Source organism: Heteronotia binoei, chromosome 8 (assembly GCF_032191835.1).
Source record: "Heteronotia binoei isolate CCM8104 ecotype False Entrance Well chromosome 8, APGP_CSIRO_Hbin_v1, whole genome shotgun sequence".
NCBI classification, from domain to species: Eukaryota; Metazoa; Chordata; class Lepidosauria; order Squamata; family Gekkonidae; genus Heteronotia; species Heteronotia binoei.
Window position 1 is genome coordinate 105,340,949 of NC_083230.1, and position 14,296 is coordinate 105,355,244.

General features: G+C 45.5%; 1 protein-coding gene across 3 annotated transcripts; it reads left to right on the top strand.

The window, feature by feature from the left end:
• The first annotated feature begins 1,048 nt into the window (after positions 1-1,048).
• On the top strand, positions 1,049-13,297 carry PEX26 (peroxisomal biogenesis factor 26). 3 transcript variants are annotated; one of them, XM_060245798.1, is made up of 7 exons: positions 1,049-1,148; positions 1,772-1,943; positions 2,633-3,081; positions 5,306-5,446; positions 7,553-7,866; positions 10,090-10,236; positions 12,168-13,297. In XM_060245798.1, the coding sequence occupies exons 3-7, from the start codon at positions 2,855-2,857 to the stop codon at positions 12,263-12,265; spliced, it is 927 nt and encodes a 308-aa protein (XP_060101781.1). In that variant the 5' UTR covers positions 1,049-1,148; positions 1,772-1,943; positions 2,633-2,854; the 3' UTR covers positions 12,266-13,297. The 3 variants fall into 3 exon arrangements, with proteins under 3 accessions (XP_060101781.1, XP_060101782.1, XP_060101783.1); XM_060245799.1 differs by lacking the exon at positions 1,049-1,148 and having other exon boundaries at positions 1,543-1,943; XM_060245800.1 differs by lacking the exon at positions 1,049-1,148 and having other exon boundaries at positions 1,864-2,093.
• The last annotated feature ends 999 nt before the right edge of the window (positions 13,298-14,296 follow it).

Consider the following 14,296-nt stretch of genomic DNA (forward strand, 5'->3'; position numbering starts at 1 on the left):
TTTAAATCATGTGGGAGGCCGGTAGCTGTTCCTGCCATCCCTCACATGCTAATTTAGAGCCTGCCAATCAGCTGATTGGTGGTCCTTTTAAATGTAAACCAATTATGTGACTGCATCTCAAGAAATATTGCTCCCTAAACCTCCCCCCCCAAAAGCACCCTCTCCAAATCTCTGTGAATTTCCCATGCTTGAGTTGGCAACCCTAAGTAGAAGAGGGTGGGGAAGTCTTGTGGACTGACTCACTTTTATTTTGCTGTGTCCCCATCTGCCCAAACTGGCTCCTTCTCTCAAATTGTGATATCTGGACCATTAGGCAGGACCTCTGTGGGCTGCTAAGCAGATGGAAGAAATTGGGGAGTGGCAGCTTTTCCTGTAAAAAAAAAACACCTTGAAAGGAGAAATGGTCGGTTTAGGAATATTAGCACACCATCTTCAGCAAGTTCCTGACATGCATCCTTGATTTTTGAAGGAAGCACTCCTCCTTCCCCAGTGCCAACCAGGTGCTTGCACCTGAAGCTCTGGATAGCAGCCGTACTATTTATCTCCCCGAAAAGCGGTTTATTAACCCCAGCATTGTCTGACTGCTGTTATTAAACTGTAACTAAACTCCTCCTTCTAAACCTCTCCTGTGCGCTACAAATTAAACCAAAAGTATGCAGGGTTTGAGCGACCTCTTGTGAACAGAAAAAACAGGTTTATCTGCCAATCATGTTAAATCCCTGTATTCTTTCACACTTCTCAGGAAAGACAAAGATGCAAAGGGCAGTCGCCAAAGGACATCCAGTTCCGGAAGGAGATCCATCTGGTGCTTACGTGCCCTGCCCTATAACCTTCTGTGGTTTAGGATTAGGACCCGCCCTGGAGACGTTTTGCTCCCAGTGCCACCAAACTCAGTATTCCTCATACTTCTCATAGCTATGGTTGCAAACTGACCTGGAGAAAAACAGGGGCTTAATGAGATACTATTTTACCTTAAAAGTTCTGGGAGATTTCACTGGCTCATTTCCACATATTAACCCCCTTTTAAAGAGACAGGCCATTTCTCTCCAGACCAGATGAATGATACCAAGCACAAGTATACAAGATCAGAGCTGTTAGCAGATGAGAAGAAACTCCTGCTAGGCTGGTTGTGCTGATAACTGTAGCATGTGAGAGAAATGCATTTTTTTTTTTAGCAGGAACACACAGGAACGCAGTTCTGGATGGCTTGGCGCCAGTGGTGTGGCTTAATATGCAAATAAGTTCCTGCTAGGGTTTTTAAGAAAAAGCACGGCGTGAAACAATGGTGACGTCAGGGGTGTGGCCTAATATGCAAATGAGTTCATGCTGGGCTTTTTCTGCCCACCCCCCACCCCTGGTTTTAATCATTCCGTTTCACGCTCAGTTTTCCCTTTGGGAAGTTCTCCTGTTAACTAACGCTGACTCAAGTCAGTAACAAACAGGGTTGACAGATAACTCTGGGTAAAATACCTGAGATTTAGGGGAGGGTAGGATTTGGGGAGGGACCACCCCAGGATATAATGCCATAGAGACTCTATGATAGAGTCCACTCTTCAAAGCTGCCATTTTCTCCAGGGGAACTGATCTTTCTCAGTCTAGAAATCAACAGTCATAGCGGGAGATCTCCATGTGCTGCCTGGAGACTGGCAACCGCAGCAACAAAGCATTTCTAGGACAACGTTCACGTTGCTTCCTGTAGCAGGATGCATTGCGGTGGTTGTAGTCCGGCGTTCTCAATCTTTAACCGTCATCTTTTCCTCCTGCCGTACAGCGGTGCCTGGCCACAAAACTACAACCCCCAGAATGCTTTTCGTTGCGAGGTTCTGTACGCGAGTAAGAGAAGCAGGAAGGGCATCGGCTCGCAGCGAAGGCAGCGGCGATTGGGTGACCCTCTTTTTGCAGCAGACTGTATAGGAAGATCTCGTCTTTAGGAGCTTCAAAAGGTCTCTCTCTTCTGTTTTGGGTGCATTTGATAGGTTTTAGAGTCATATAAATTGCACTTCCCTGTTTGCCTCTTGTATTATCGGAGACGGAATTGTGAACTGCTGCTTGGAACGTTTCTCCTAGCCCAGGGGTGGCCACACTTGCTTAACGTAAGAGTCACATAGAATAAATGTCAGATGTTTGGGAGCCGCAAGACATGAACGTCAGATGTTTGAGAAGACAGACAGGCAGGGAAATAGATGGGGGGAGGGAGAGGTGGAAAGAAAGCAACCTTAAATGCATTCTTCAAGCCACCATCTGATTTGGCTTGGAGAAGTGAGTTAAAGAGACAAACGCCTTCTCCAAGCTGGCTAATGGGGCAGTGGGGGCTTTGAGAGCCACACTATGACTGCAATCACACATGCTAAATAATGCAGTTCCAATTCACTTTCAGTGCATTTTCCAACTGGATTTTACTATGCGAACTGGCAAAATTCAGTTTCAAAATGTCTTGAAAGTGGATTGAAACTGCATTATTTAGCACACATGACTTAGGGCCACATGTGTGAAAGAGTCACGTGTGGCTCCCGAGCTGCAGTTTGGCCATCCCTGTGCTAGATAGGAGGGGGGAGGGTGTTGCAAACCCACCCACCCCCTATTATTTGTTACAGAACTTAGGTTACTTTTCCCTCCCCCTTCCTTTTTTTAGTTGGCGCATTATTGAAAAGACAAGATCCAGTCGCTGAAAAGGAGAAAAACACAGATATAATCACCATAAAGACCCATTCAAAAAAGCAACACCACCTCCTCCCCCAGCTGATGATCTGGATGCTGTGCATGGGCTTTGCAAACAAGAAAAGTGTCAAGGTCTTCACGGGCATCGCATAGCTGGAGTGATCGGGGCAGGCGGAGGCATCGTGATCCCGGAACCATGAGGAACGACCTGTCAGTGGCCTTCGCTGGTGTCAGTGGGGCAGGGAGCATCTTACGGAGCAGTGAGCCTGCCTCCTTGTCTCCAGTGGCATCCCAGGCAGCCTCCCTGTTGGAAGAAGCGGCAGATCTGTTGGTGGTGCACATGGACTTTGCTGCTGTGGTAGACCGCTGCGAGAAGGGCTGTGAGAGCCTCCTGGGTGAGCTAGCGAGTGAAGACTCCAGAAGGTATGCATTGAACCTCATGACTAGTGATGTTCATCCAAAAGAACTAGGCAGAGCTGACTGCAGTTGCTGGGAAGGGGGGTGTTAAAGGCCCTCCCCCCCCCCGGTGTGTTTGGGCAATTGTCTGTATGGCAGAGGAGTGAGGGACGGTGCTTGTTTTGCAGCTCATGCAGGGCTGGACCTAGACTGTCTGGCACCCTAGGCCAGGCTAACTTCTGGTGCCCCCCTCCCCACACTGATAACATCACCAAGACACAAGAAGGGTGCTCAATTTGTCACACCCCCAGAAGGCTGGCACCCTAGGCAATCGTCTAGTTTGCCTAGTGGCAGGGGTCAGCCCTGGGCTCATGGCTGGCAAATGGACTTCCAGATTGCAACTGGGGATCATGCAACAAGGTTCAGATGTGGAGGTTTCCAAAACCAAGAGAGTGCTGGAGGCTCAGGCCTATTTGTATGAGCCCTCTTCCCTAGAGCGATGCGATGAGCTGTGTTTTATTGCATGGTAGGGAAAAGGGCATTGAATGCACGCTTGGAGGTGCTGTCATCTTTGCGTTGCCTGGCTGAGCCTTGGCGCTTCAATCTTCTGAGAGTGAACCTGTATTCATACCCCTTTTAAGTACAATGTCACATGTGCAGGGGTGTCAAACATGTGGCCTAGGGGATGAATCAGGCCCCCAGAGGGCTCTTATCAGGCCCCCGAGCAACTAGCTGTCATCTGTTTCTTTCTTCTTCTCTCACTTCCTTCTGCATAACAGCATGCTTTGCAAGGCTTGCTTAATTGCACAGGAGCTACAGAGGAAAGCCTCTGTTTTCTCCATTGGCTGAGGCTCCTCCCTTGGGGAGGAATAGCTTGCTTTGCCAGGCTTTCTCAATCGCACAGCAGAGCTACTGAGCCAAACCTCTCTTCCTTCTATTGGTTGAGGCTCTTCTTCCTCCTGGTCTCCTGGGGAAGGAAGGAAAGAGCCAGAGCTTCCTTTGCCCAGTTCCCTGGATCCCATGGAAGAGATACAAAGAAAGCACCATTAAGAACAAAAAGTGCTAATGTCTTAATCTTGTTTTATTTTAGTTTTTTTTTAAATCTTTAATTGTGTTTGTTTGCGTCCTTTATAAAGTTAATATCTCTGCTCTCTAATGGGACACACATGGCCCGGCCCGACAAATGTCAGATCTGGCCCTCATAACAAATGAGTTTAACACCCCTGTATACAGTGTGTATATATTCCTTTGCCACAAGAGGGTAGATTGCTTGCTTAAGCAGGGGACAGGAGTGCATCCATGTGACATTATCTGTATAGTGGCTTTCTAGAACTCCTGTGCTTTGTCATGTGTAGGTGGTGGTGGGGAGCCCAGTCTTCTGAACCGATGATACATCAAGTTACCCCTTCAGTGCTTACAGCAAAGTTATTTAAGATACTGCCCAGGATGTGTCTCTTTGCGAATGTTAATCTCTTTAACTCCACCTGAAGAGGGGGAAAAGATCTGAGCTTCAGTCCTCTCGTAAAAATAAAATAGAGCTTTACAACAGCTTGTGAGGTGTAGGCAGGACATCTTCATTTTCTCTGTAGTCATTGGAGGGGTTTGGGGATCTGCCCCCAAAACTGAGATTCTGGCCCTGGCCTGGATAGCCTAGGCAAGCTTGATCTTATCAGATCTCAGAAGAAGAAGAAGACTGCAGATTTATACCCTGCCCTTCTCTCCGAATCAGACTCAGAGTGGCTTAAAGTCTCCTTTATCTTCCTCCCCCCACAACAGACACCCTGTGAGGTGGGTGGGACTGAGAGGGCTGTTACAGCAGCTGCCCTTTCAAGGACAATCTTCGCCAGAGCTATGGCTGACCCAAGGCCATTCCAGCAGCTGTAAGTGGAGGAGTGGGGAATCAAACTCGGTTCTCCCAGATAAGAGTCCACACACTTAAACCACTACACCAAACTGGCTCTCCTAACCACTGCACCAGACTGGACGCTATGCAGGGCCATCCCTGTCATGTACTTGGGTGGGAGACCTCCTTGGAATGTCAGGAGGTGGGAGCAGGTTTTATTCAGCCACCCCTCTGAATATCCTCCAGGCCCCCAGTAGGGGTCAGTCACCAGAGGTCACCATGACTTCCAAGTGCATGTGCACACACACATACAAAAATACCCCCCCCCCAAAAAAAAATTGAAATGTTGCTTACAACAATAACATTCCTCTCTCTCTGTTATTTATTGTGTCTTCTTTCATGAACCAGCTGTGAAGAACTGAAATGCTCTTTATGCATCGTTGGTATCCAGGCCCTCAGTGAAATGAACAGGTGGAGAGAAGTCCTCCCATGGGTCCTGCAATACTACCAAGCTCCTGCATACTTGCCTCCCAAAGTTCTGGAACTGTGGTGAGTTCCCCTCTTGTATACAGGTCTAGTTCTCACTAAAATGGTAAGCCCACTCTTGGACTATACCATTCAGACGGCAGGTGAAGGGCTGATATTATAGAAGGTTATACAAAATGATTCGAAGTGTTCAGAAAACTAGATGTCAGGAACAAGTATTCTAGCATAGTCTTTTCCCTAAACACTAGCTTTCTTTATTCAGGGCATTTTTGTATGGTTCTTGGAAGCCCCATAATGATCTTACCATGCTTACTTCTTCCAGTTTGGTGTAGACTCCTATCTGGGAGAACCGAGTTTGATTCCCCACTCCTCCACTTACAGCTGCTCGGATGGCCTTGGGTTAGCCATAGCTATTGCAGGGGTTGTCCTTGAAAGGGCAGCAGCTGTGAAAGCTCTCTCAGCCCCACCCACCTCACAGGGTGTCTGTTATGGGGGGAGAAGATATAGGAGATTGTAAGCCACTCTGAGTTTCTGATTCAGAGAGAAGGGCAGGGTATAATTCTGCAGTCTTCTTCGTCCAAATGAATTTTACTTAAATGGGGGAATGGACTGCTTTTTCCTCCTCCTACAATCTTGGAAGTTTGGTGGTAGAAAGTGCTGTCAAGCCTCAGCTAACTTATGGCAGCCCTGTAGGATTTTCAAGGCAGGAGACATTCAGAGGTGGTTTGCCATTGCCTGCCTTTGCATAACAATCCTGGGCTGCCTGGTGGTCTCTCATCCAAGTGCTTACCAGGGTTGCCCCTGCTTGGTTTCTGTGATGGGATAAGACTGGCCCTTCAGCTCAGGGCTTACAGAGTCTACTGATATATATTTTAAATTTGTAAAGCAAAAGTGCATACTCGAGTTTCCTTACCAAAGCACATGTGAAGCATGCCTGGTGGTGTTGGCACTCATGCTTAAGAACGTGCAAAGAGCTCTGCCAATTCATTCCAAGGTTCACATAGCTGAGTGTTCTCTGCAGGAATGAACAGGCTCTAGGTGGCCGGGATTCCAGCTTCTTTCTTCCCTAGGCTTCAGTCATTTGGTTACATCAGCCTATTCTGATTGTCTTTCATGTGTAGGGTGGGGTTATGAAATGGGCATCCTACCCAGTCATTTCTGTCCAGAAGCACAAAGGTACCTGCAAAAACTATCTGCTGCTGGCGCTATCTTTTTTGGAGCACCCCAGGAGAAACGGCAGTTGTGCTAACATCAAACAATTTTGTCAAATGTGCATCCCCCAGAAATTGGGGCATTGAGACCACATGCTGTGCATAAAGTATTCGCCTAGATTTGGTTGTAAGCTTTATATCTGCCCTTCCAGCTCAGGACACCATACAGAAGCATGCTTTGCAACAACTTACGTATTTATTTATTTGATTTCCGTCCCGCCCTCCCCCCGCATGGGGGCTTAGGGCAGCTCACAACAGCCATATATAATGCATAATACAATTAAAACATTAGAACACAGTAGTTAATAAATAACAATAAAACTCTAATAAAACCTGAAGATGGCAGCCTGATTCTGGGAGTTCAGGCGGCTCTTGAAGGAGGCTAGTGAAGGAAGTCATATGTAGCAACCCAACAGTACTTGTTGATCTCTTAGCTGGGTAGAACAGAATAGCACTGCAGCAGTATGATCCAAGTGGGCAGTGCAAGCAGGAGAGACCAAGATAAATTAGACGTCTGCTACCTTAGCCAAAGGTATGGTGAAGCAGCTCCATTTTACAGGCCCTGTGGAACTGTAATAGATCGTGCAGGGCCCTGATTTCCAGTGGGAGCATGTGCTACCAGGCCAGGCCCAGGGCTGAAAAGGGGCATCCTTTGGACCAGGAACTGCCAGAAGATGTTGGTCAGCTGAGCATAGAGCTCTTTGGGGCACATTTGAGGAGAGTCAGTTCCATAGGTATGTTGGTCCCTGGCCACGTTAGTGAGATAAATGAGGCTGGTGAGAGTCACTTGGCAATTCATTAGCTTCACAGCAGACCAAGAATCCAGTCTCCCCAGCAGAGTTCAACTCTCTCTTCCTGCTGGCCTTCAATATGTCCTGTGTTTTGGGAACTACCCGGAGTAGACCTATGGAAGCTGTTTGTACATTAAAGCACTGTTTTGTTATTCCTTTTCCCCTAGCATCCTCCTCCATAGTAAAGTGAAAGAGCCTCACGTGATGCTGGATGTTGCGAGTGATTGGTTACATGCCTCAGCCAATCAGCACCTGCTGACTTACAGCCTGTTGGTTCAGCTGCATCTCTTTCACATTCTGTTACCCCTTGGGCACTTTGCCGAAGCCCAGGAAATGGTCGAAGGCTGTAAAACATTAAGCAAGGAGCAGCGGCTGGAGGCCCGCAGGGTCATTAAAGAGAAGAGGCAGCAGTGGTTACAGCAGACAAAGGAGCACCCAGATTCTGAGGAGCAGGCAGAAACAGCATGGAAGGCACCACTGGGTAAAGTTTCTTTTCAACCCTCTTCTTCTGCAGTAGAAAGCATGGTGACCCAATTATGTTCATGATACTTACATAAAGTTGTTGTGTGCATATATTTCCACTGTGATGGTGTCAGAGACTGCCTTAACTGTGCAACTGTTAAACAATTGTTAACTGTAGTTCAGGGTAACTATATTTCTGGAGATATTCTCTCAGAACCATTCCCATTCGTGTTGTGGGATGAAACTTCCAATATCTATTTTCCTCTTTACCTGTAGTGCTTTGCTCCTTTTCTCTGACTACTAATCATTGCAACCAATCTCGCCTTTTATTCTCCGTCCTTACTGCTAGGAGATACTCTGATAGGTTACAGAATATACAGAATGTAAGAAGAGCCCTGCTGGATCAAACCAGTGGTCCATCTTGTCCAGCATCCTATCTTGCACAGTGGCTAACCAGTTTCTCTGGAGGGCCAACAACAGGGCATAGAGGCTGAAACCTTCCCCTGATGTGGCCTTTTGAATCTAGGATTCAGAAGTTTAGTGCCTTTGAATGTGGAGGTTTCCCTCCGTTACCATGGCTAGTAGCCACTGATAGATCTATCCTTTATCTAATTTACTTTTAAGGCTGTTTATTTCTGTGGCTCTCACTACGTTCTGTGGCGGTGAATTCCACATTTTTATCATTCTCTGTCTAAAGAAGTACTTTAATCATGCTATGTTGAAAGAAGCAAAGTAAAGACCTCAGTGAAGGTCTTGTGTGGACTACCTTGCTGTTCCTAATTTCTCAGGTTCCCAGACAAATTTCACCCACCCCCAGTTAGTACTTCTCTTGTGTTGGAATTGTTGCTCCAGCCTTCAAACAGGTTAATAATATATCTGGCCAATGAGGACATGTATAAGCGACATTACAAGCTGCAGTTGGGGAAGAATAGCATTTATAAGTTCTCCCAGTAATATTTCTATGGGATGTTAAGAACATAAGGAGAGCCCTGCTGGATCAGACCAGTGGTCCATCTAGTCCAGCATCCTGTCTCACACAGTGGCCAACCAGTTCCTCTGGAGGGCCAACAACAGGGCATAGAGGCTGAGGCGTTCCCCTGATGTTTCTTCTGGCTTTGGGGCTTAGAGGTTTAGTGCCTCTGAATGTGGAGGTTCCCCTCAGTCACCATGGCTAGTGGCCATTGATAGACATCCTCCATGATTCTATCTAATCCCCCTTTAAAGCTGCTTATTCTTATGGACATCACTGCATCCTCTGGCAACAAATTCCACATTTTAATCACTCGCTGTGTAAAGTAGTATTTCCTTTTGTCTGTCCTTAACCTAGTGCCCTTCAGCTTCATTTGACGCTCTCAAGTTCTAGTATTTTGGGAGAGAAAGAAAAGGTTTTCGATGTCAGCTCTCTTTACTCCATGCATAATTTTACAAGCCTCTATCATGTCCCCCCTTAGTCTTCTCTTTTCTAAACTGAAAAGTTCCAGATTCTTCAGCCTTTCATTATAGGAAAGGTGTTCCAACCTCTTATCGTCTTGGTTGCCCTCCTGTGTACTTTTTCCAGTTCTGAAAATGTCCTTTATAAGAAACAGTGACCAGAACTGCACACATTATTCCAAATGAGGCCACAGCATAGATCTATACAGGGGCATTACATTATTGGCCATTTTATCCTTGATCCCTCTCCTAATAATCTCTAACATAGGGTGCTTTCACACAGTGGCTATTTGCAAGTGCATTTTGCTATTCTTACGAACTAGAATATAAATATTGAAGTAAATCCGTTTTGATTGCTTGATCTTCAAGGCCTTCAGGGCCTGCAAGACTGTTCTCTTCTGGCTGGTGTTTAACTGACACGGCGCCTCTATCTCAGGGAATTTGAAGAAATGCCGTCGCCACTGAAATAGCGCTAAATTAATATTCTGTTTTAACTGCTGAATGTGTAATTTTTAATATTTATTGATTTTAATTGTCTGTTGTGATTTTATGCTGTGAGCTACCCTGAGCCTGCTTCGGTGGGGAGGGCGGGATATAAATCAAATCAAATCAATAAATTGCACAGTAAAAATCCAGTTGCAAAGCTGTGTGAACGCATATATAGAGTTTGCCTTTTGCACTGCTGCAGTATGCATACTGTCTCAAAAGACTCTTGCAGGCTATCATTGGGGAAAATCTCTCTCTTGCTGTTTTCCCATTGTGACTTTTTCTCTTCGTTGCTTTCCCACTGTGACTTTTTGTTGTTTTGTAGGCTCGGTGTCCAAGAAAGTGTTGACCATCTTGGCGCAGCTGGGCAGAGTGCTGGGGTCCCTGGCAGGCCAGCTTGGCTCCATCCCCTACAAAACGGCTCTTTTAGCAGCTTTCATGCTGTTTCTCATCGTTGTGAAACTTGACCCAGGTATGAGAAGGGAAGATGCTTTCAGACAGTTACTAATTAAACCTCTGACTGACACAGAGATTTGGCAAAACTGAATTTAGAAAGGGGGAGGGGGCTGAGTTATTAGGCAGCATAGTCTAAGTTTGGAGTGTTTGGTGAGGATTGGGATTGTGGGGGTCTTTAGAACCATGCTGAAGCTGTGCAGATAGCTGGTGATGATAATGTCAGGCTTCAGGGGTCTGAAAGAGGCCAGAATACGGGCACCAGATCTCCAGGCAGAAGCTGGGAGGCCATCTCTTGGGGAAGCTGCACATGATAGGAGCTAGCCTCCATTGGTGGAGCTAGCCTGCACTGATCTGGGGGATGGAGCCCGTGTTGAGTAGTGGTTAGAGCACCAGGCCAGGATTTGGGGGAATCAGAGTTGAAAGGGACCTCCAGGATCATCTAGTCCAACCCCTTGCACAATGTAGGAAATTCACAAATAACTCTCCCTAAGTTCACAGAATCAGCATTGCTGTCAGATTGCCATCTAGCCTCTGTTTTAAAACCTCCAAAGAAGGAGAGCCCACCACCTTCTGAGGAAGCCTGTTCCACTGAGGAATTGCTCTAGCTGTCAGGAAGTTCTTCCTAATGTTGAGCCAAAAACTCTTTTGATTTAATTTCAACACGTTGGCTCTGGTCTGCCCTTCTGGGGCAACAAAAAATAACTCTGGACCATCCTTTAAATGACAGCCCTTCAAGTACTTGAAGATGGCGATGGGTTCAAATGTCCATGGAAGCTTGCTGGGTAACTTTCCTTTTTTCACTGTCTCTCAGCATAATGTACCTCATGGCTTAACACACCTCACAAGGATAGTCGTTGTGAAGTTAAAATGGAGGAAGGGAGAAGGTTGTTGTAAAACTCACTGGGAAGGAAACCAGAGTATAAATATTGAAGTAAATCAGTTTTGATTGCTTGATCTTCAAGGTTCCTTTCCAGCTCATGGACTCTACCTGGATTCCAGGTATCTGAAGAAGTGTTAATGTACATGAAAGCTTACACCCAGAATTAAATTTTGTTGAACTTAAAGGTGCCACTGGATTTAAACTTTTTTGGGTTCCAAGAGTAAGGGAAGACAAGGGACAACTAAAACCAAGCCCAATCAAGTTTAAGGTTACATATTTCTGCTCCCAGGTTCAAGTTGAGAGCTCTGGGAGGATGTAGAAAAAGAAATTCAATTTATATCCCGGCCTTCACTTAGAGTCTCATGATGGCTTACAATCTCCTTCCCTTCCTCTCCCCCACAACAATGTAGGGCCTATGCATATCTCTGAAACTACAAGGACCTTGAACTAAGATCTCCAGTCTGCCTCCTGGAGATTGGCAACCCTAGCTTCAGATGAACCCAGGAGGATCATGGTTGTGTCTGCAGGCAGCACTAATTCAAGAACAGCTGCTCCTATCATAGGAGGATGCTTGGCTTCCAGCCTCCAAGCATTTTTTCCATTGGCTGCTGCACCCCATGGCAGCCATTTTGTGACAGCATCTACTCCCTTTTCTCAAAATTCCAAAAGTGCCCACAGGCTGGCTGGCTAACATTGAGGACCCCCGGCCTAGATATTCTTCCCACCTACCTTGCTGGAGCAGGTCCACTTTGGTTGCTAGGTGCCACTCCAGAATGTTTGTTTCTATGATAGCCACAAGGGGAGACTGAATGTTCAGTAAGGTCTTGATGACTGCAGTGCTGGTGGCTCCTGATAGGCCAGTGAGGATGAAGAAATAGTGAAAAGGGTTTGGTTGACAGAAATACCTTTTTGTCACAGTGGGGTTCCACCTGTGGTGAGGGTTTATTTTAGCTACATGAGAATTTGGAGGACAGGTTTTATTATTACTGCTTAACATTGTGGCTGAACTAAATAGCTGCCTTGTATAGGTGAAAAATTAAATGTGCTCTTCTTCTTCTCTTCCTCAGCATCTCCTACCTCCCTGCCCTTCGTCTACAGACTCACCCAGCTTTTCCATCAAGCCCGCTTGGCTGTATTTTCCCCACAACACAGGCCTGCAGTTTGAGGTTAAGCAAGGCCAGTTTCCTCTGTAATGAAACTCTACACACTGCAGAACCCCTGAAAAGAGGCCCTGTAATCCAGTTGGAGCGATCCTGTTGCTGTGAGCAGAGGGAAGGTTGCAAGTATTGTGGAAGCTTCTTCAAGTCCTTAAAATCTTATCTGCTGATGCATCTGGCCTGAAGACAATCTTCACTGATTTTTTTCTCCAATTATCCATCTCTTGAGCAGTCTAAGCAGTTACCTACAAGCTCATTAGTGGCCCACCAAAATTTGTGTACTCCTCAAACACCCTACTTATAAACATGTTCTATTGAGAGCAGTGGGGTTTCCCCTGAGTTAAATGTATTTAAGATCAGGAGCATTACATCTATTTAAATGCTTGGTTCAACCGCCATCTTCTGAAGCGACATCTCAATTTCTGCTTACTGTGACTTCTGCTGTGTGCTAGGAAACTTGTGTTATCCTTTCAAGAGTCATAAGCCATTTTGCTCCCCAAGGAAACAAAGCTTGACAACTGTACGATATTTTCAGTCTCTCACTTTGGCTGAACACCAAGGAAAGCAGGGTGTGTTTAGCCACCCTTTTCAATATTAAGATGACCCAGCTTGCAAAAAAAAATCTGCTGCAGCTCCTGTGCATTTAACAATCTATATGTGTTAAGTAGGAATTCAGCAGCTAAGTCTTTTTCACAGCATGAAGTGGATAAAAAGAAGAGACAAAACTTTATCTGCTTTATTTTTCTGTTTGTCACCCAAGGCATTTAAAAAGGTACAGAAGCCTTGCCAAAAGAAAAAGTGGCAATTCTTGGGGCATTCCACAAATTAATAATGTCGTTTTTGTATGAAGGAGTGCTATAACTTTATCAGCATGTGTGCTGGTTAGTTTGAAGAAAGAAACAGCTTGATAAGAACTGTTTTCCATTATTTTTCGGGGAGGTGGAAGTGTTTGTAAAGATGTTGTGATCTTTAAAAAGATATTTTAAAGTAGTTGTTACCTTGCATTTAATTAATACATTAAAATCATTTCATTTTTTAAAGACTGCATTTGGATATTTAGTGCTGAGGGTTTGGAAGTGGATGCATAAAGTGATTTCAACTGTCTAGAGCAGGGGTGGCCAGACTTGCTTAACATACCGTAAGAGCCACAAAGAATAAATGTCAGATATTTGAGAGCCACAAGACATGAACCTCAGATGTCTATGAGCTGCAAAACAGGGAGGTAGGGATAGAAAGAAAGCAAGCAACTTTAAATACATTCTTCAAGCTGCAAGCTGACTTAGCTTGGAGAAGTGATTTAAAGAGAGAAATGCCTTCTCCAAACTGGCTATTGAGGCAGAGGGGGCTTTGAGAGCCACACAATATGTGTGAAAGAGCCACAGTTTGGCCATCCCTGGTCTAGAGGAAAGGCATCTTTGCCAAGGAGAGGACAGGTTAACGATGCAAGTATAGTAACTGGACAGTGGCTGTACTACATCTTGATCAAGACTGTATCCCTAAGGTAATTCCATAATAGAATGGCCAAAATATGGTGCCCATTTTCCCTAAAGACTTCAAGTTACAGAAATCCAGCTCTGGAAGAGTTATGAAGAACCAAAGTGTCATTTGCTGATTTTCAAAATGGCTGCCAGACAGTGTTCCCTCTAGGCTGAGTTACTGTGAGCTAGCTCACACTTTTTTAGCCTCTGGCTCCCACATTTTTGTCTCAGCTCAGGAAAAATGGTCCTAGAGCAATCTAATTTATGCAGTAGCTCACAACCAATGCCAGTAGCTCATGAAGTAGAATTTTTGCTCACAAGACTCTACATCTTAGAGGGAACTTTGCTGCCAGAGGGTGATCACTGTGTGTTCATTTTTAGCTTGCTTTTTCTAAACTTTGTATATTGAAGTGTTGTAAACTTCAGGTACAGTATTCTGCATCTCATGTCGGTTAGTCATAAAACTCTACATCCTGGTTTACTCAAGGGGTTATCAGGATTCCGGGATTATGCAGCTGTGCATTCGCACACTTGAAAGTTGTGTGTATTTGGGTGGAGAAT